Source organism: Petaurus breviceps, unplaced genomic scaffold (genome assembly GCF_028583685.1).
Source record: "Petaurus breviceps papuanus isolate PSGF00001 unplaced genomic scaffold, PetGlider_PUasm1.0 186, whole genome shotgun sequence".
In the NCBI taxonomy this organism is placed as follows: domain Eukaryota; kingdom Metazoa; phylum Chordata; class Mammalia; order Diprotodontia; family Petauridae; genus Petaurus; species Petaurus breviceps.
In genome coordinates this window covers 38,464,430-38,486,559 of record NW_027185798.1, presented here as the reverse complement: position 1 = coordinate 38,486,559, position 22,130 = coordinate 38,464,430, and the positions used below count along the sequence as shown (strand labels likewise).

At 40.2% G+C, this 22,130-nt stretch overlaps 1 protein-coding gene across 1 annotated transcript in view; it reads left to right on the top strand.

Moving 5' to 3' along the window:
* Positions 1-17,415, top strand: part of CD101 (CD101 molecule) — a 37,847-nt gene extending 20,432 nt beyond the window's left edge. The window contains exons 7-9 of the mRNA XM_069089277.1: positions 1,989-2,399; positions 3,907-4,302; positions 14,874-17,415. Of these exons, the coding sequence (XP_068945378.1) occupies positions 1,989-2,399; positions 3,907-4,302; positions 14,874-15,136 (1,070 nt within the window). The 3' untranslated portion in view covers positions 15,137-17,415. The remainder of the gene's footprint in view (positions 1-1,988; positions 2,400-3,906; positions 4,303-14,873) is intronic.
* Positions 17,416-22,130: the final 4,715 nt, after the last annotated feature.

Genomic DNA, 22,130 nt, shown 5'->3' with positions numbered 1-22,130 from the left:
GAACTGTCTCTCTCTCTCTCTGTCTCTCTCTCTCTCTCTCTCTCTCTCTCTCTCTCTCTCGCTCGCTCGCTCTCTCGCTCTCTCTCTGTCTCTTTCTCTCTGTCTTTCTCTCTCTGTCTCTATCTCTCCCCCTCTCTCTCCCTTCCTTCCCTCCCTCTCTCAACACAAGCTTTACTGGTTTTCTAAATCTCACTTGGCGTAAGGACAGGTCGTGGTTTACAAGGTCGGCCTAACAAATAATGACTGTCAGCAAGAAGTTAAAAACATGATTTATCACGGTTTATTTATGGCAAAACAGAAAAGCTGTCTGGAAATAATTGAGAACTGACTTTAATATGAATATAGAGGTCCTTCTAAGTGGCCCATATGCAAATGCACGCAGTCAAATCCCTCACTACACGACTTCCCTCTTTCTGTTCCCAGTTAAAGGTAGCAGAGCAGATGTTAGAAGCAACCTGGACAGAATGAGATGTCCTTGCTATGGTCAGCTGCCATTCTTCTCATAAACCAGAGGCAGCTTGGATAAAGTGGGAAGGACATTGGGCTTGAGGTCAGGAAAGACATGAATTCTAACCTCTTTGCTAACACTGTTCATGTGGCTGTGAGCAAGTGACTCACCTATTCTGAACCTAGGTTTGATCTTATCTAATATCTATTAGATTGTAAGTTCTTTGAGGACAGGGACTGTATTTTGCCTCTTTTGGTATTCCCAGTGCTTGGCATAGTGCCTGGCACGTTTTTGTTGTGTGTTGTGTCCAACTCTTGGTGACCCCATTTGGGGTTTTTCTTAGCAAAGATACTGGAGTGGATTTGCTATTTCCTTCTCCAGCTCATTTTACAGATGAGGGAACTGAGGCAAACAGTGTGAAGTGACTCACCCAGGATCACACAGCTAGTAAATGTCTGAGGCCAGAGTTAAACTCAGGTCATACTGATTCTAGACCTGGTGCTCTATTCCCGGAGCCACCTAGCTGCCCCACCTGGCATGTAGGCACTTAATATAAATTTATTGATGGATTGATTGATATGCAAAATGAGAACTATAGTTATATCTATCATACTCATTGATTAAAGAACAGTTAAACAATTGCCAAATACATGAAGGTAATAATATATTATTATGCAGTAAAGAATGACAAAGATGAAGAATTCAGAGAAGTATGAGAAGATTTATATGACCTAATAATATCAAGTCAAGTACATTTTCATGCAGAATATAAAGTATATTAAGTATAAAATAAAACATATTTTATGCAGATTGTACTTATACAGTATTGATATGAAGAGTAAGTAATCAGAAACAGGAAAATAATATAAATAATAACTACAATAAGGCAAATTGAAAGAACTAAATAAGGTTGACTGCTATTTAATTATAATGACCAAGCTTGGTCCCAGAGAGAAGATTTTTTTTTTTTTTGCAGAGACTGAGTACTCTGGATATAGTACAGTGTCAGACTCAGTTTGTATTATCAATTTAGAGCTGAGAGAGACTTGTTTTAATTCCTCTATTTTACAAGTGAGGAAACAGAGGTCAGAAAAATGACATCATTTACCCAAGGTCACAGAGGTACTAAGTAACAGAGCTAGTGATGGATGAGGATTCATTTTTACTTAACTGCTTTTTTTCCCTTAGTTTATTTTTGTTGCAAAGGATAACTTGATAGGTAGAGGAAAGGAAAGGGTCGTATTTAGAAATGGAGGTGATTAAAAAATCAATAAAAATTAAAACTACAGAAATAAAATGATAATATTCTCTCCCTTCTAGGGTTGTTGTGAAGATAATAAAAGCTAGCCTTGATATAGATAGCACTTAAAAGTTTGAAAAGTACTTTGCATATATGGTCCCAGTTGATCCAAAAGATAATGTATATAATGGTCTTTTTGACCATTAAAGCCTTGTGTGAATGTTAATGATGAACCAATTGTGTGTGATGAATTACCATTGTGATAGAAAAATAATAGAAGTCACTCTTCCTTTCATTTAGAGAGTCAACTGATGGTGAAATCAGACAGTCAAGTCCAAGAGATCTCCATCAACATGGAAGCTGAGATCCAATGTAGCATCTTATCAAAAACTAAGGGAAGGACTCAGATTGTTGTCACTTGGTATTACCTCCCCCTTTCTCATGAAGCATCGTGGCTAAAGATCCTGAGAATTGATCAAAATGATGTTGTTGAATATGGTGATGATATTCACACTCCAAAGAAGAAACAGAAATTTCATAGTGAGAAGGTTTCAAAAGACCTGTTTCGGCTCCACATTCAGAATGTTGATAACAGTGTCCAGGGGACTTATCACTGCACTGTGGAGGAGTGGTTATGGTCCACAAGTGGCGCTTTGTATAAGCTTGGGGAAAAGGAATCGGGAAAGACAGAATTGAAACTCAAGCCTATAGGTAAATTCTCCTAGGTTTCTTTAAGTCTTGTGGCTAAAATTACATTAATATTCCACATACAAAGTTCACTTACTGCCTATGATATGCAACGATCATCAGCAAATAATTATACCCCATCTATATTGACATTTCTTTTCCCCCCAGTGGGTTTGCTTATTTAATTGGTGGGTGCTGTCATGTGGTAGCATCATTGGTTGAAATCGATCAAGTGATCAATTCTTTTACTCTCTAAGTGAGTTATTTATTAGGTGTTCAAAAAACAAGGACTGCCAGTGGAGTACACATCCTAGGAGGTCCTTCCAAGATAAGGAGCCATTACATATAGTAAAGGAATATGTAGAGACACATGCCTAGAAGGTTGGCTCCTGGGTGATCCAACTTTTTTTAGCTGCTGAAACTTATGAAGATGACTACATCATATACTTTTTAAAGGTGTTAAGCAGGTAGTGTCCATGATGCGTAGTTGTGCATGGAGCCATCATACCACTGAATCTAGGGTCCTGAGAGTATTGAAGTTTAAGCAAAAATCAAAATAAGCTCCTAAGTACATAGCTCCAAATACACATAGAAATCAAGGTAATAGAGCAGATGATTAATTCTACCTAGGCTTAATTCTATCATGGATTTTTCATCCATGTGCTTATTTATAAACTCAGAAAGAAAAGTTTTCCTAAATGTGAGTAAAATTTACTAAGAGATAAAAAAGGTTTAGACTGTGTTATTAATATTAATTAATATTAATATTGTCTGAGGCATAAAATTAGAGGCAAGAGGAAAATGTGGAATGGAGGTGGGCAGAGGAATTCACCTCTTTACTCCCCATTCTTTTTCTGAGTCCTATTTATCCTAACACCTTCTACCAAAAAGATAAATTAATGTCTTTTGACCTCATTTCCACATAATAAGTTATATGGGACCTTAAATACACCCAGGTACTATTTGGCTATTTGCTCCTGTGTTTTCATTTTCCAAATGAAGGAAACTGAGGTGGAGAGATTATGTGACTCACTCTAGGCCATAGAGATAATCAAAGGCAAAACTGGGATTCTAACCCAGGATCTCTGACTCCAAATAGTCCCCTTCATTGTTCTATGACAGTATCCTAACATATGCAGAGAAATCCATGAGAACTACATGTTTGAAGCTCTAGGAAAAAATGTGCAGATGAGGGTAGATACATAGATTTAGGAGTTATCTGCTCAGAGTAGATTATCAAGGCCATGGGAATAGATGAGATTAAAAGGTGAAAAGGGTAAGGAGATGAGAATGTATCATTTCTGAGCTGGAAAAGGACATTAGTAATCCATTAGCCAAGATCCTCATTTACAGATGAGGAAACTGAGGCCCAGAGGTCTTAGGATGTGAATAATTCCCAAAGAAGAATTTCAGTCCTCATGGAATGACCTTAAAGTCTTAAGACTTTAAGATTTAAGACTTAAGATCTTAAGGGCCGATTTTTAAAAATATGTGCTTCCTTCATTTTGGTCTCATCCTCTTTGTCTCCCAGGAAGTAAGCTAAATGTCATGAAGATAAATCACACTGAGAATACTCTTGAGCACAGAGATGTCACCATCAATTGCAGCTTGGAGAGCCCAGGCCCCTCAGCATCCCTTTTTTCTGTAGTTTGGTTCAGAATGCAAGAGCATTCTGGAGTTACAGTTCTTGTGGAAATGCAACATGATGGCATCCTGAAGCATGGGAAGGAGGAACATGGGGAAAAGCTACATTGCTACCGCTCATCTGCTAGAGATTTTGTCCTGAGACTTCGAAGTGTGGAGACAATGGATAATGGGATGTACTGGTGTAAGGTGGAGGAATGGCAGCTCCACGGAAGTCCCAGCAAGTGGGTCCACCTGGCATCTGATGAGTCGGGACACACGCTGCTCAGGGTGCTTCATTCAGGTAACAAAGGGATAACCGTCCTGCCTGGTTGGTTGGGGGTGCCTTTGTGAACTTAGGTGGGGGTGTTTCTGAGGGGATTAGAAGTCTGTTTTTATTATTCTTAGTAATAAGGTTTAGGGGAAAGGGAAAAACTCATAATATCACAGGGACCTAGTGTTTCTATGGAAGATAGGAAGGAAATCAGCATTTATTTAACACTTACTGTTTGTCAGGCACTGTGCTAAGTGCTTTATGAATATTATCTCATTTGACCCTCACAACAACTCTAGGAGATAGGTGCTATTATATTCCCATTTTATGGTTGAGGAAACTGAGATAGACAGAGTTTAAGTGACTTGCCCAGGGACACAGGGCTAGTAAGTGGTATCTGAAGCCAGATGTGGACTCAGAACTTCCTGACTCCACATCTAACCCTCTGTCCCTGTGACATCTAGCTGGCTGCCTGTGGGATTATGCAGTTATAGACCAAGTCTCAACAGTGCATCAGATGGTAAATTACTGGTTGCTTAAGGTTTGGCAGGTGTGTGTGTGTGTGTGTGTCTATGTCTGTGTGTCAGTCTATGTCTGTCTGTGTGGGAGGGTGTGTGTCCCAAATTCCAGCTGAAGAAAAGACAAGACAGGCACAGTGAGGGAAGGTGCTTTGGGGAGGCGTTCATAGTTGAAGCTTCACAGCCTACTTCATAAAGATGATCAAGATGCTAGTGTTCTGAGCCAGCACAAAATCCTAAAAGATCAAGCTTAGTAGATATTCTATGAAGGTTGTTTGTCCTGTTCCTTTAGCACTCAAAACACTTTGACCCCTTATTGTTTACACACACACACACACACACACATACATACATATATGTTTATATACATTTTTTTTTGAGACAGTTGGGGTTAAGCGACTTACCCAGGGTCACACATGTAGTAACTGCCTGCGGCTGGATTTGAGCTCAGGTCTTCCTGAGTCCAGGGCTGGTGCTGTATCCTACCTGTCCCAACCCCTTTGTTTTCTTATAGGCTCCTCTGTAGATGTTTGAATCCTGTCTCTGTTACTACTTGTGGGAATAAATTAATAAATTTGGGAATAAATAAACAAATTGGTTGATTGACTGAACAGCCATTTAAGAGCTTTCTATATGCCAGGCAATGTGGGAAGCATTTAGGGACAAAAACAAGCAAGCAAGAAAGTCCTTACGCTCAGGAAGCTGATGCCCTAATAAGGAAGGGCATACAAAGGGAAGATAGACTGGGGGTGGGGGGGAATGAGGGTAACTGTAAGGCAGCATAGTGTGAAGATGGCAAGAAAGGGGTTTACTGACCTTCTACTGGGTAAAATAAGGTGAAAGTTCACCTGTCAGGTCCCCAGGTGCTAGTGGCATAGTCTGTTTTCAAGTGGAGGGAAAAGGAAAAGGACCAGAGTCTGGGAAGGATGGTGCCCTGGTTCTACCAAGGCAAGGTGAGCACTCACCTAGAAGTACTGGGGATCAGAGAGGCAGAGCCTGAGTTTTACCGGGCCTCTCTTGGTCTCAGTTTCCTCATCTGTATTTAAGGAGCATAAACAAATATAGTCATGTGGGTTCAGTAAACAGGAACCAGGGGGTATATTACTATCAATCATCTAAATTCCACCCCATTCTGATAGCTTCTAGGTGTCATTTATGAGTCGTTCATTCTTGCTTTGACCCCTAATCCACGGTGCTTTACTGGGCCCCTTCCTTTCTCTTTCCTTCCTTTTGCTTCATTTATCTACCTTACCTTAAGTTTGTGATTTAACTACATAGTCTAATTAGATTGTAAAAATACTATGTAAAACATAGTAGAAGAAGAAACAGTAATTACGTTTACTATAAACTATATATTCCATTCATTTCCTAGTCCTTCCCATGAACAAAACCTCTTTTAGAATGAAGGCCATCCCTCCTCTTTTCAGCCTTGTATCAGTTCAACAAACTACTATCTTTAGCAGAAATCCTTCCCCTTCTTTCTGCACAGAACTCCCATTGAGTCCCTTTTCCACGCCTATGCTCCATTACACAGAACTGTGAATAAAGACCGGAAAGTAGTAAAACTTGCCCAAATACCAACCACAGGTGAATTGTAACAGGCCCTGGCTGACCCTAGAAGCCTTGTTATTTGATGCAGACTGGTGAGTTCTCTCTTGCCCCTTTCAAAAACAGTCCTACCAGAAACAAAGAGTCTGGACTTGTTATTTAGTTGTTTCTCATTTGTGTCCAACTATTTGTGATCCCATTTGGGGTTTTCTTGGCAAAGATATTGGAGTGGTTTGCCATTTCCTTCTCCAGCTCATTTTACAGATGAGGAAACTGAGGCAAACAGGTGATTTGCCCAGTGTCACATAGCTAATAAGTCACTTAAATCCAATTCACTTTGCATGTCATGGCATCACCTTCCTGATGTCATGGTCCTTTTCGAGAATGAAGGATAAGCAACAGGAAGTATCTGAGTCTGGATTTGAACTCAGATCCTCCTGATTCCGAGTCCAACACTCTATCCACTGCACACACGTAGCTGCCCAGAGAGAAATCAAAGCATAATTAGTAGAAGGACTAAAACAGCTTTTTAATAACCCAACTTAAAACTATGGTTACAATTAGATCAGAGGCTAATATTTTAAGCCTCATCAGAACCTAAAGCAGTTGTGAAATACTGCTAATTAGTCATTTCACCTGGGTACCAGGCCCTGGTCAACCCATCAGCCAAACTTCTCTCTACTGAAGTCACTTTCATTGCTTTCAGATGCAGGTCTGTCCTTCCTCATCAGTCACTGGAGTCATAGTTTCCAGCGCCACCAAGAGACCCTAGCCATAAACTTTTTTCTCTTTGAAAAAATCTGCTCACCCGGGCTTGGTAGCCCCCTCAGGGGATCCCCTCGTCATCACATGGTTTAAGACCCTGAGTCGCATAGAGCCAGAAGTATCTCCTCTACCTAAGTTCCCACATGGTTGACTAGGATCAGACAGTTGATGTCTATGTGTACTCTAACGAATGGTCCTCATAAGTCATCTCATTTCTGTCACATGTAAAAATGAGTGGCTTGGTCTAGAAATTATCTCAGAAGGCTCTCCCTGCTCTAAATTAACGATCTATGATCCTTTGGCTTCATGTTACTGAGTGAGGTGGAAAAATCACCTCCTCCAGGAAATCTTTTTTAAAAAATTGTAATCTCCTAATAATGTAACTAAAGGTATGAACATATCCTTTGACCCCACAGTTCCCACCTCGTCCACCTCTTCAGAATATATTTACACATAAATCATCCTAGACTGATGAGAACATAACTTATTTTTTTAATTTGTTCTTTGTGTCTTTTGCTTTTATGTCATTTGTGTTTTCTGAAGTCTTTCTTCCATCCCTTTCCAGAAAGTTATTCCTCATAACAAAGAATTTTTTTTAAAGTTCACTGATAACTAGCCAAGTTAGTTATCAGAGAGACTATATTCTGTAATGCCTCAGAAAAGGTAGACCTTTTAAGCACAGAAAATTGTATTTGTACTTATTATCCATTTCTTCCACAATAAAACCCCCTGTAGGGTCCAAGTCCAATGTTATATGTAATATTTCTCACTCATAGTCCCTGCAGGAAAAGAAGGAGTTTCTTCTTACTTCTTGGGTGCCAAGCTTGTTCTTTCTAATTTTACAGTTTTCCATTTCATTTATCTTATTGGCAGTGTTCTTTCATGTGTACATCCTTGTAGTATTTATTATTTTCCTGGTTCTGCTTATTTTACTTTGTCTCAGTTCATATAATTCTTTCCTGTGTTTATCTTTTCTTAGAGGGTACAATACTCCATGGTATTCATGAACCACAATTTGTCCTCATTCCCCAGCAGATGGACATCTCCCTTCTAGTTCCTTGTTACTACAGAAAATGCTACTATAAATATATAAGACTATTGAACCCCTTGGGGTCTGTCTTTGGCAATGCGATCTGCTGAGGGTCAAAGGGTATATTCATTTGAGTTACTTTCTTAGGAGACTACAACTTATTTTTAAGGATTTCCTGGAGAAGGTGAGTTTTCCACCTCCTTCAGGAAGTCATTCCAGTGGACAATGACTACTCCTCACCAATAGTAACATATAAGCACTATTCATTTTTATTTGATTCCAGACGTAGGGTAAGATGGCTTCAGGGCGGAAAGAGCAACTTGCTGCAGTGTAAAGTGGAAGTGAAAAAAATATATAATGAATGGGAGTCCTAATTGGACTGAAAAACTGCCACGGTGGTGAGGAAATAGCCCCAGAGAAGTAGCAGATGTCTACTGTGAGGGAGGGAAAGTGGTTAACTATGGGTCGGAGGAACGAGATGGAGAGGTAGGAGGAGCTTGGGAGGCTACCAGTCAGCTTTGATGAGCGTCCCAAAGTGGCAAAGATTATTGTTGGAACTTGCTATTTTCGTCTGGTTGGGACAGGTGAACTTCAAACACCCAGATAGAAGAAGCTGGTTTTCATTTTATTCTTCCCCTCTTTTTTCTCTAGCCCCACCAAGGTTGCTAGACAGCTTTTTTTTCCCCACTAACCTCTCTTCTATCCAACAATTACTCGATGTTCCACACATTCCTTCCGTATTTCCACATATAATGTTCTGGGGCCAAGATCCTACAGAGGTTTTTACAATGGAGGAAAAGGATAATAACTGCAAATATAATTCTCTGTGCTTAAAAGGTCTTCCTCTTCTGAGGCACTGTACAATATACCCCTGCTGTTAGCCTCCCCGAGATAACTGTAAAACCAACAGGTATTCCATTTCAAAAGGCAAATATTGGAGAGAAAAGTGTCTAAAATTATGTGGTTCTTGCCTTCTTCAAAGTAGGTGAGGCAGAGGGGTCTTAGGTCTTTACAGCACGATCTTGATAAACTGTGACTTTTTCATTACATCTGAAGAAGAAAATTATTCTGAAAGCTCTTATGACACAAGATCATTTTTTTTTTTGGTTCTTCCAACTCCAACTTGGACCCAACACCTCCAGAAAGGCCCAGAACCTCTCTGCTGGCCCCCTCCCCCTCTTCTTTTCTTCTCCCCTTTCCTTTTCCTCTTCCTTCCCTTCTCATTCTCTTTCCCTCTTCTTCCCCCTCCCCAAGCCAGCACATGATCCAAGAGCTTATCCCAGCCCAAGCCAGGCCAAATATAGCATTTGATGTTCCTGCCAATTCCTCAAACAATTCTCTGCTTCTACTCGAGCAGGAGAGATTTCTCAAGCTGGGTCAGTTTGGGAGTTACTTCTTAGAGCCTTTGGATGATTCAAGTGGCCCAAATGAAAGGAGGGAGAGTCTGGGACTATTTTGTGAGAGTTTGAGCTGGGAGACCTTCCACCTTCAACATCCCTCCTCATCAGTGGTTCAGTAAAAACAGGGACATGGCATCAGGGGATCTCAGGATGCAGCTGCCTGGGTACCTCCCTCCCCTCCTCTCTCCAGTTCTTGATAATTATCCGATCATCCCTGCCTTGGGAATTAACCTGCAGGATTCTCTCAGGAAGTCAGAGGAATAAAAAGGGCTCTATGGACCTCTTTCAGTAGCTGATGACAATAGTAGCAGTTTACCCTGATAGCTCCCCAGCTCTCACTGAGATATGTTCCTTATATGGACTGTCCTGCCCACCACTCCCTGTGCAGAGGCTGTCCCTCATTCCTGAAATGCACCCTGCTCACTGATACCTTTTGGCAAGCCTTCAAGCTTTCTCCAGAATTCAGCTCAAGGATGTCCCCCTCTCCAGGAGATCCTTCTTGGTCTCCCTAGTTAACGCATCAGTACTCTCTTCCCACATGCTACCTCTGATTTGCCTTGGAATCATTTTCTCTGTATTTTGCCCTGATTTAACTGTCCTGGCCCGTGAGCTTCTCGAGAACAGGGAAAGTTTGTTTTTGTCTTTGTTATCACCAGGGCAGCGTCCAAGTCTGGCATAAAGTGACTGTCACATCCTAGCAGATGCTTCCCCATGCCCATTCCATGGCCACATGGAAGGTTTCCTGTGTTACTTACCTTCCATGGGAGTTCTCTGGTTGCCCTGGATCTTAGTCTTTCCATACTGACGCTGTAGCCTGTGGAAGACTGTGATACACTGGACAAGTCACCTAGCCTCAAGCCCCGCAGATGATAAGCTGTAGAAAAGGGGGTCCAGTCCCTAGCCTTATCCCCAGAGCGTTGCACAGGCCTAGCACATGGGCACTTAATAAATGCTTGTGGAATGTTGAAAGAACATTAAAATAAGCACTTATTAGACCCCCTACAGTGGGCTAGGTACCAGAGATAAAAAAAAAAAAACATAGAATGAAACAATCCATACTCTCAAGGAACTTGAGCCCCTTGTCCAGAGAAATACTTGCAAATGAAGGTACTGTTCACAAAGCATATTGCACGTCTGGGATAGGGAGGCAGTTCCACTATTATCAGTAGTATCTGCCTTTACCCTTGCTTTTTTCCATAAAATTGGGGGTTGGGGTGATGGACACTCTCCCCCCCCCCGCCCCCGCCGCTTACCAGAACTTAATGAATTGCCCTCCATTTCAGGAGCCCAGATTCTTGCAGCTGCCCTGTGACCATCACCAGAGGTACTGAGGTAACATCAAGAGTGGGCCTCATGATGTTTTTGGCTACGACTGGGAACACTCCAAAATAAATCTCTTGATGAAGTGTTCTCATTACACATTTGGCTCCGTTTTCACAGGCCCTGTACTCTGAGTATTGGGCACTTACCCCGATTGAATCAAAATGCCAAACCTTTTAAGACGTTTGAATGTCACTAATTCTAATCCTGAGAGGCAGATGGTGAATGGGGGAGCTGGGGCAAACCCTGTGCTCTCAAGAGAGGTAATTTAGAAGCATCGGAGCTGACGGTTTCTCAAACACCCGCCAAATTACTGCGGTGATCAGAGCACTTTGCCATCCTTTTAAGACGGCCTTTCACATTCAGGTAATCAACTCTGACAGAAATTTGGGATCCTAGCGGTCTCCTCATACTTCACCTCAGGGCTTCAGTGGCAAAGGGGGTGCTGGCACAACACGGGGCAGAGAAAAGGTAGCAGAACACACACACACACACACACTCTCTCTCTCTCTCAATCTCTCTCTCTCATACACACACTCCCTCAATATCCCTGTCTCTCTCTCACACACACACACACACACACACACACACACACACTCTCTCTTACACGCATATACACATTCTCTCTCTCAATCTCTCTCATACACACACACATTTAAATCAACTCCACCCCACCAAATACAAAATGGTGCCACATCTAAGATCCTACAATTCTTATTCCTCAGTCCTTTAAAACCACATTCACCACCTATGGTTGATCCTGCTGCTGCTGAAGTCATTACAGAGAGAGGGTGGGGAACTCTCTTTGCCAGTCTTTTCCCCCTCCCTAAGAAAACTACAGAAATGGAATCTAGCTGTTATCCGAAGCTCTCAGGTCATGTAGTAAAAGTGCATTGGCTGGGGAATGAGGGGCCCACTCTGCTAGTCTGGCTCTTCAATTGGCCTTGTGTAAATTTGCTTTAAAATGGGAAAATTTTGCTCTTGGTTTTCCAGAGTCCCTGATAGCCCTCTCTTCTCAGCACTTGTTCCTGCTTCCTTCTAAATGTGTTCCCAATCAGTAGTCAAAGCTAAATAGTGACTTTAAAAAAAAAAAGGAGGGGAAGAATTCAGAAACCAGTGTTATAGATGGCTTTATTATTACTCACCCTGTCAAAATCAGAAACAAAAGATTTGGGGGTGGAGTAGAGAAAGGAGACCAGAGAAAATGGGTGTGCTGGTAAATGTTTAACTGCTGACTCTTTGGGGGTGGGTAGAAGGGTTGGGGTTGGAGGGGGGAGAAGTCTGAAGGACACACTTTTAAGTTTGATCTGTATTATTAACATTTTCTCCATCGCTTTTTAAAATCTACACAATGAATAAAACAGTAAGTCAAACTCTGATTTCTAGCACTTACTGATTTCATAAGTAAATGTTCACATTGAAAATTTAACAACTGGCTCTTTAGTGACCTGGCTCCAGCACCCTCCTGAGGAAAAAAAGATCTCATTCCTAAATTCATATCACTAATGCCCAGTAACCTTCCGAAGTTATAAGCCAGTTGCTTGTGTATGTGTGTGTGTGTACACACACACACATACATGCACACACATACATATATTTGTATATATTGTATATGTGTGTGTGTGTATATATGTATAATACAATAACATCTGTCTCCAGGTAATATTGAATTTATTTGTTTCCTTATTCAATTTGTTCAGTTCAGGTACCTGTTGTCTACAGAGTCTTCCCTGATCCTAATTTTCACCCATTATTAATGGTCTTTCCTTCTGAAAATCATTTTGTATTTATCTATTTTTGTACATGTTGTATACTGCGTGTTAAAATGCAAGTTCTTTGAGGACAGGAGCTATTTGGGTTGGTTGGTTTGCTTTCTTTTTTTTTTCTTTTTTTGTCTTTCTGGATAAAGAAAGGGAAACTAGTATATAGACCCAGAGCCAGAATTGTTGATTTGGACCAGGAGAGTCTTGGACAAAGATTTTGCTTTCTTTTTTTTTTAGAAAACTTTTTTCTTGTTTGAATTCATTTTCATGCCAATTCCAAAAGGCTCTTGGGAGTGCCATAGGTTTTGTAGTGGCAGCTTCCACCGAGTTCCTATGAGATCCTAGAGAGTTTGCCAAAGCTTTGTGAAATGGACTCTTGGTACACAGTATGCTCAGATGAAAATTACAAGGAATTTCTAACCTCAAGTTAAAGAGTTGTCTGAGCTTTGATTCAGTATCAGACATAGGCAATAAAAGAATAGATTTAGTTTTATCCTGGGGGCACTCTGCCTGGCTTTTGTATGTTTTTTTTAGGTAGATATGGTAGCTCACAGCCTTGACTATGGATTAAAAATGTTTGTCAGCCTGTCCTTACCAGAACCTTTTTAGTCACTGTACTTTAGACTTTAGGAACTGAGATAGCCAGTAGGTGTCCCCAAAGAAATGAAGCCCAGAAGCTAGTAGTAAAGGAATAATGAGATTGGTGGGCCTCTGTGGCAGATCCAATATCCTGTTCCTGTTGTTTATCGTTTTTGAAGAGGACCATGGGGTGATGTCTTGACTTGAGCCTGAATTGGATTATTTAAGTGAGGCAGCATTGCACGAGTCCTCTCCCTATTGGGCACAATTGCTATCCTTATGGAACTTACAGTCTAATAGTCAAAACAAGGACTTTAAACTTTTAAATGAAGAGAATTCAGGGATTAATGACTATGCTGTAGATTAAGAGTTCTTAATTTTTTGTCTGTAATGAATCCCTTGGGCAGTCTGGTAAAGCCTATGCACCCCTTCTCAGAAGAGTGTTTTTAAATAATTAAGGGATATGTTGAATTTCAAACAGGTTATTGAAAATCAAGGTGTCTGTTTTTCTCATCCAAGTTCTTAGCCCACCTCTCCCTGAAATCTATCCATGGACTCCTTGGAGGTCTATAGACCCCGGGTTAAGAATTTTGGTTACAGAGGGCATTCTGGATATGGGTGAGAAGTTGAGCTAACTGCCCTTCCTGCTCCCAAATTCTATGATTCTTTAACTTCAACACCTTCATCTTCAAATATGGAACTGTATTTGGTGTTAGAATATGTGTCCTTTCTCGATTAATTCACATAAACTCTGTCCATTGAATGACATGAACACTGTTTCTGAGGGCCCCTTACTGTTTGCAGTTTTACCCTCTCTGGTACCTCCCCTACCTGCTAGATTGGCCTCTGGGTTTGCCTACCATTTCATCTCAGTAATTCTCAACTGTGCCAGAGGCTTAACTCATTAGGCTTCTGAATATCTTTATGTCATTTTCTCAGCCCAACTTCTTTGCCATCACCAACTAAGCTTTCTGCTTTGGGCAGCTGAACCCACAATACAATTTTATTATCTTGAATGGTAACCCTGGGAACCATAGTTGAAGATTTAGAGCTTTCTTTGTAGGGGAGGAGGTACTATGAGCACGGACCATTTTATATTGTGTCAAACTTTCTCAATATGTTTTACTGAATTTTTTTCTTTTTTTCTTCTTTTTCTTTATGTGAAGTAGCTCTCTGGGAAGAGGGAAGGAGAGGAATAGAGTGGAGGTGAAGAGAAGAGGAGGAAATCCACTAGAAAGGGAGGTGACAGAGAAACAAAAGATAGCATAAAACCTTTAAAACTCTTCAGGATTTAGGGCCAAATGATCAATATCCCTTCCCAGGAGTTAGCAGTGGTTGCTGGTTGAGTCATTCACCCAATTCCAGAATCCCATATTGATCTGGGGTATGGTTGCCACTTCCCTAGACTTCTGGAGTCATGATAAATAGCTCGACAGGAGGAGAGGGATATTTTTGTTGAAAGAGCACTATAACTTAGACAAACGGGTTCAATTTCTACACATTATTCCCTCTGTATTCCATCTCCTATGATTTAAGAGACTTATTACTGTTATTTAATCCTGACTTATAGATAACTATTTGTAACATATCAGGAATTGCTTCTAACTGATCGATACAAATGAACTAGGAAAGAATTAACTGCCACCTCCAATGATTGTTTTTCTCCTTTTTGTTGCAGAGCCCACATTTTCATCCAGAATCTGTTCGTCATCACTTTTATTATACTTCCTGGTTATCTATCCCTTTGTTATTTTCATCCCCCTCCTTATTTTCACATGCTGCTTACACAGGAAGGCCAAGAAGGTGTCTCTACAGAGTTCTAAAGCAAGGCAAGGAGATGCCCTCTGGGTGGACTTGAAAGGGGCTAGAGGAAGCTTCCTGAACTATAATAACTATAAGAGTGATGAGAAGCCAGAGGAAGAAGAAAATGAGATCAGATGAATGCTGAAAGGAATCCCTGTCTGGAAATACTCATATGGACTGAATCCCTCTCATTGTACCCATTCCCTGCCTCTTGTTTCAAGGCCTCCACTGTCCATTTCACAGGCCCTTGTGGTGGTTAAGAAGGCATCCAGCTAGCATAACAGAAAGAAATATATGTTCTTCTCTCATCTCATACACGTGAGTTCTGATATTCCTACTAAATTGTAACTTTCCTAAGGGCAAAAATTCCACTTTATATTCTCCTTTTTGCTGTTGTTTAGTAGTTTTGGTTGTATGTGACTCTTCATGCCCAGTTTTCATGGCAAAGATACCGGAGTGGTTTGCCATTTCCCTCTCTGGCACACCTTATAGATGAGGAAACTGAGGGCAATGAGGGTTAAGTGACTTGCCCAGGGTCACTCAGCTATTAAGTGCCTAAGGTCAGATTTGGACTCAGGAAAATGAGTCTTCCTGACTTCAGGCCCTGAAGTGGATCCATGGCACCACCTAGCTGTCTTATATTCCACTTACCTCCTCCAAATTAGACTGATCTTTATATGCAGAAGGTATTTAATATTGATTAATCAATGGCTATTCAGGAGTAGGGATAGAGTAGGGGAAATGGGTAGTGTTTAAAATTAGTCACAAGATTTAGAGTCAGAAGGGTCATTTAAATAACAAATGGTCCAAACCCCCTCCTTGTATTATAAAGAAAATGGAAGTTAAATGATTTCTCCAAAGTTACACAGATAATAAGTAGTAGCATCATTATTTTAACCCAGGTATTCCAACTATAAATCCAGTGCTCTTAATGAACCAAATTCTCTTGTAGCTTAAGGCAAGTCAAAATGGTCTCTGATTTTGTTTTGTTTGTGCATATGCAATCCTTTTGTTACTGAGTTATCTCAGAAAAATTATCCTAATGGTATCATTCTTAGTGACTTAGGAAGGTCAAAAGTACCCCTCACCCACCTTTTCCTCCTCCAAATGAGTCATGAGCTTAAGGGAATAAATAAATTGGGTAGATCAAATATTATTCCTTTAAGCTCTTTGTTCTCAACTAATCAGTACTTGCTGAATGGAAAGTACTGGGTCAGATGCTAGAAAGGGTCACAATTTGGGGCTCCTACTGACTCCTCAGAGTAAAAAGGATTCCTAAAACAACTGGGACCAAAGCCCCATAAAAATCATACTCCCTGATTATTCCTAAACAAAACCAACTATAGCTAAAAATTTACAAAAATATTTATAGAAACTCTTTTATGTAGTGGCAAAGAATTAGAAATAGAAGGGGTGCCCGTCAGTTGGAGAATGGCTGAATAAGTTATAGTATCTGAATGTGATGCTGTAATAAATGATGAAAGGAATGGTTTCAGAGAAACCTGAGAAGAATTGTATGAACTGATACAGGGTGAAGTGAGCAGAACCAAAAGAACTATTTAAACAATAACAACAATATCGTAAAGACAAACAACTTTGAAAGACTTAAATATTCTGATCAATGCAATGACCAAATATAATTCCAGAGGACTGATGATGAAACATGCTACTTTCATCTCTTGATAGGTAACAGACTCAGTGCAGATTGAGACATGTTGTATTTTTGACATGGCTAATGCAGGAATGTGTTTTGCTTGACTATACACATTTGTTACAGGGGGTTTGTTTTTCTTTCCTTTTCTTTGTGGGGTTGGAGGAGGTAGTAAAGAGAGAAGGCAGATAGATTTTCATTTACTGAAAAAAATAAAATTTAATTTAAAGAAACTATCTGTCCCTCTGATGAACTTCAGAAACTGTCGAGAGACTGTTGCAGCAGACTGAATAGGTAGCTTTAAGTCCCATGTAACAAACAGACTTGAGAGAATCAGTCTATTTACTGCCTCTGTAGGCAGCATGGTTGCTTTAATGCAGGGCAATTTGCATTTCCAAGGAGAGCTATTTATTTTTAATTATTTTATCAGGCAAAAGTCCTTTCTAAATGTAATTAACTAGTTTGCAAGGGAGTCATTGGCAGCAGTAAGAATTCCCCAACAGAACCATTGGTTCCTTAAATTCATCCCTTTATAGCCTCATTTAAAGTCATTATCAGTGGCAACAAATATATTATTCCTGTCTCACAGGTAGGGGGAGCACATGCCATAGATCAAGCTACAGAGATATAGAGTAGAAGGCAAGGTAGACCTATTTCTAGAATGCCACGGCTTTGTTTTATTTTGTTTTCTTTTGATGGAGAAAAGAAGATTGTTGGGGCAAATGGACAGAGTTCCTAGCCTAAAGTCAGGAAGACTCATCTTCCTGAGTTCAAATCCAGTCTCAGACACTTACTAGCTATATGACCCTGAGCAAGTCACTTAACCCTGTTTGCCTCAGTTTCCTCATCTGTAAAATGAGCTGGAGAAGGAAATAGCAAAATATGCCGGTATCTTTGCCAAGAAAACCCCAAATGGAGTCACAAAGTCGGACATGACTGAAAAATGACTCAACAACAACAAACGTTTCACTTAAGGATATAGCTGTGAAAAGAACCTAAGAGGTCATGTGACCCAACATCCTTATTTATATAGATGAGGAACCAGAGCCCAGAGAGGTAAAGGAGTTGTCCAATGACATGAGAATCATAAGTAGCAAGGTAGGATTAGGACTCAGGTTCTTGATTTCACATCCTCAGGCTGCCTTTCTACCTCTTGCAGTTCAGCTCATGCTCTACTTTGAGTATCCCCTTTTCTATATTAAATTAGAGAACCATTTTTAAGAGCGCTCTTAGAGAACAAGATGAACCCCTTCCGTTTTAAGCCACATCATATCAGTGTTTGTTTTATGTAGTTGTTATGTTTGGGAAAACACGATCTGACCTAGAGTGTCTTAGAATCATTATTGTTATAGGGTCCTACTATATCTAATAAACATGGGAGCTTGTACTTGACTTTCTACTGTTAGTACAGAATTTAGGAATACCTTAAAGGAACAAGGCTTGTCAATGGAAACAGTGCATTGTTTTATCTATAAGGTATAGAAAATATAGAATAAAAATGTTTACATCAAAGTAAAATTCTGTAAGATGTTTGTGTCAATTAACACTCCAGTGTGGAGGGAGGGGGCAGGGCTGGGCAGGAGGAGAATTAGACCGAGTCACCATTATAACTAGCCTTCCATTTAAAATTTGATTTATCTTTTTGAAGTTTGTCTTTTCTTTTTATATTGATTTGCTTATTAGATATTTGGCTCAGGGCTTGGAAATTGCTGCTTTTTTCATTTTAAAATTATGCCATGCCTTTGGGACTGTCATTTTCCCTGATTTTACAGTCTTCCTCTCCCTGCGTTTTAAGTTACCCCACCCTGGATGTTGGCTTAGGAACCATGTTCAGCTCATTCATGCCTTTTCAATAAAGGCTTGGTAATGAACTCTAGGAAGTCATTTTTATGGTTTCCCATTCTTCCTTTGTTCTCTCAGTTGACTGTAGTGTCATGCAGTCTTTCAGGGGTGGTGAACACCACCTATAATGATAGCTCTGTGGATCATGGATCTGTACTCGACATGACTGAAAATCTGCCTTTCCTCTTCAATTAACTTTACCTGCCAAAAGCAAACTTACTGACTATTGCTATTTGATGAATACTTATTAAATGCCTCCTAGAGAATCTGTGTGGGACAGGGAGTTAGCCCTTCAAGGCAGGAAGACATGAGTTCAAGCTCCACTTCTGACACCTACTGGCTATGTGACTGTAGTTAAGTCATTGAACCTCTCAATGTTCCAGGCCACTCTCCAGTAGTGGATCTACATTTAGAAGAGTTTCTTTATCTGGGAGTCCCCCACAATGATAAAAATCACAGGTCCTAACCAGAGCTACAAAGATAAGTCTTTGCCCTTAGAGAGCTTAAGGAGAATATTCCATATGCACAAATAACTATAATCCAGAGTTGACAGAGATAGAGAAAAAGAAAGATCTAGACAGAGTATGTTGAGAAATCTTGAGGGGAAAAAATACCAAGGGGTAGGGCAGAGAGAAAACAGTCTATATGAAAGACAATTAAGAGCAGGGATTAATAAATACATTTATATTTATAATAAATATATAAAAGTATATATAATAAAATAAAAATAAATTTAATAAAGTTTTAAATTTGTACCATTGAGTTATGAGGGGACATGAATAATAATCACACATAATGGGGGAGGTGGAAAGGAAGGGTTAAAAAAGCATTTATTAAACACTTACTGTGTTCCAGGTACTGTGCCAAATGCTTTAAGAATGCTATCTCATTTGATCCTCACAACAACCCTGGGAGATAGGTGCTATTAGTATCCCTGTCTTACAGCTGAGAAAACTGAAGCAGAAGTTAAGTGACTTGCCCAGGTTCACATAGCTAGGAAGTGTCCACAGTTAGATTTGAATTCAGGAAGCCGACTCCAGGGCCAGTGTTCTAACCACTTAGATGCCCAGCTACCTAGGTGATAGATAGAAATGGATGGGCTGTGACCTGCATCACCAGAGGCAGTGTCTACACTGACAAGATAATAGATCTGTTGGAGCGCTTAACTGAATCCAGGACTTCCTTAACATGGGACCTCCCCCCACTGATGTAGAATACAAACCATCTATGTCTTCTTGCCTTGTCATTCTATCTAGTTGATGTCCCTCTCCTTATGTCTAGGTCTATCTACACAATGTACTGGAAGCTTTTCTCCACATTGGTTAATATTAAGTGGCTATAAGTATAAGACTTTAGCTATACATCTGTTATCCCCTGGATTCATTATACGATCAGCCTCTCTCCTTTCTGATGATAAATTTCTAGAGGCTACCATTAATGCCACTTTGGGCATACAAGTCATTGTTGTGTCTTGTAGTAGCCCATCTCTGTCCATCATGTATGTCTCCATTGCCCTTTGGTCCTTCATGACATGAAGAGCTCCCCTGTCTGATTCCGAGGTGTGCTATCAATGTGCTTGAGTGCTTTGGGAGGGGGGAGGGTGATAAACGCCCTGATTGTTCCTGGTCATGTGTGACGGCACAGATGTGCATTGGGAATGATGAAGAAATCCCATTTTTAACCACCAAATAGGAAGAGATCATAACTAGTGGGCTTTAAAAAACAACTCTATCCCTGGATCTCTCTTCCTTCAAACCATCAGGCACCATCATATAAATCTGTGACTTCCTGCAAAGGGTAGGAGAAGGGCATCTCACCTTTTTGTCTGCCCTGGAATCCATAAGCACATAGCAACTAAAAATATGTGTCCTGCTTAGGTGAGCCTGAGACTAGATTTCAGAGCTCTAGGTTCCTTTTCTGTTATGTTTTCTTTCCTAAGTATAAGTGACCAAACATTGACCTCAAGATGGACATGTCCTGGCTTGGAGGTAACACTGTGAGTCTGAAAGGGCCAGATGGCCTGAATTCACCAAGTGGTGTTACCTGGTGGCAGAGAAAGTTTCTGCATTGGAGAAATGCCACGTTTGCATTTAGCCTTCACTTATTGTCCTTGCTTCCATCTTCTGTACAGGTCTTTTTGAAATCTAAATTTATCATTAAGTTCCTTATGCATCCAAATTGTTATCTTCAGATAACTTTTTTCCTATTCATCAGAATTGTCTCACTTTGTATCTTTAGAATTTCATTCTTGGTAATAGAATACTATTGCGCCAAAAGAAATGTCAAAAGGGATGGTTTCAGAGAAACTTGGGAAGACTTGTGCAAACTGATGCAGAGAGAAGGGAACAGAATCAGGGGAACAATTTATGCCATAGCAACATTATTATAAATAAAGATAGAGATTTGAGAATTCTCACCAATGCAATGACCAACCATGATTCCAAAGAATGGATCATGAAGCACGTTACCACTTTCTGACAGAGAGGTGATGGAATCCAAATGCATAATTAAATATACATTTTCAGACGTGACTAATTTGGGAATTTATTTTGTTTTAATGTGCCTATTTGTTAAAAACTTTGGTCTATTTTTTAAATGAAGGTAGAGTAAGAGGAAGAGAAAATAAATACTTATTAATAGAAATAAAGTATAAAATAAGAAAAAAAATCATTGTGGAGAACTTCCATTCTGAGCAGATTTCACTGGTGGAATTTTAGATCTGAGAAATCTGTCATTTCTCTGAACCAACCCTTAATCTACTCTGCATACCTGAGACTTCTCCGGGAGATGTCTGTACAATTGAAACCCCCCATCATTAAAAATTCCTGGCATTTTTATATTGCTTTTAAGACTTAAAAAAGCTTAATTCATACCCACAGCAAACCTGTGAGATAGGGACCAGAGGTAGTCTTAACCCCATTTTTTTCTTTTTTTTAACCCCATTTTAATAAACTGAGGCTGAAAATGTCTTGCCTATGATCATACAAGCATTAAGTTTTGGAGACAGAACTTGCCTAGGTCTCTGTTGCACCCAAGTCAGTGCTCCTTTTCTCACACCATCCCACTTCTCACTACTATGTCATGCCTATGTTCCAAGCTTAGGGAGAGTTTCCTGAAGACCTCACGTACTTCCCCTTTCTGTCCAAGTGTTCTATGACACAATACCTTTCTTTTCCCTTGAATTGCTCTTCACCCAGGTGCTCTCTGGTTTGCTTTCCCCCACCTGGTGCTTGAATTTCCTTACATGAGTATATCTTCTTATTCTACAATGCTGTTTTGTACTGTTAGCCCACTCTTTACCTATCCTATTCCTTTTGAATGAGTTATGGTTTCCTTCTATGGTAGTCTAGTCATGGATCCCATTTCCAAAAAGTCTCAGTGATGCCGGTGAAATCAAATTTGTTTCCTTGCCTTAGGATGTCTGGCTCAGATTTTTTGTTCCCCATGCTTTGTGCAGTTGTCTCTGGGTAGCTTAGACTGGCTCCTTTCTTAGATTTTGCCTTCTGTGAATTTCTGAGCATTTCTCCAGCTATTCTTCTCCCCATATTGTAACTTCCCTCTGTAGGATCTAATTGTGGAGCATGATGGAGTGAGACTTGTGTGAGCTTAATTCAGAAATCTAGAGCCGATATTTTTTTT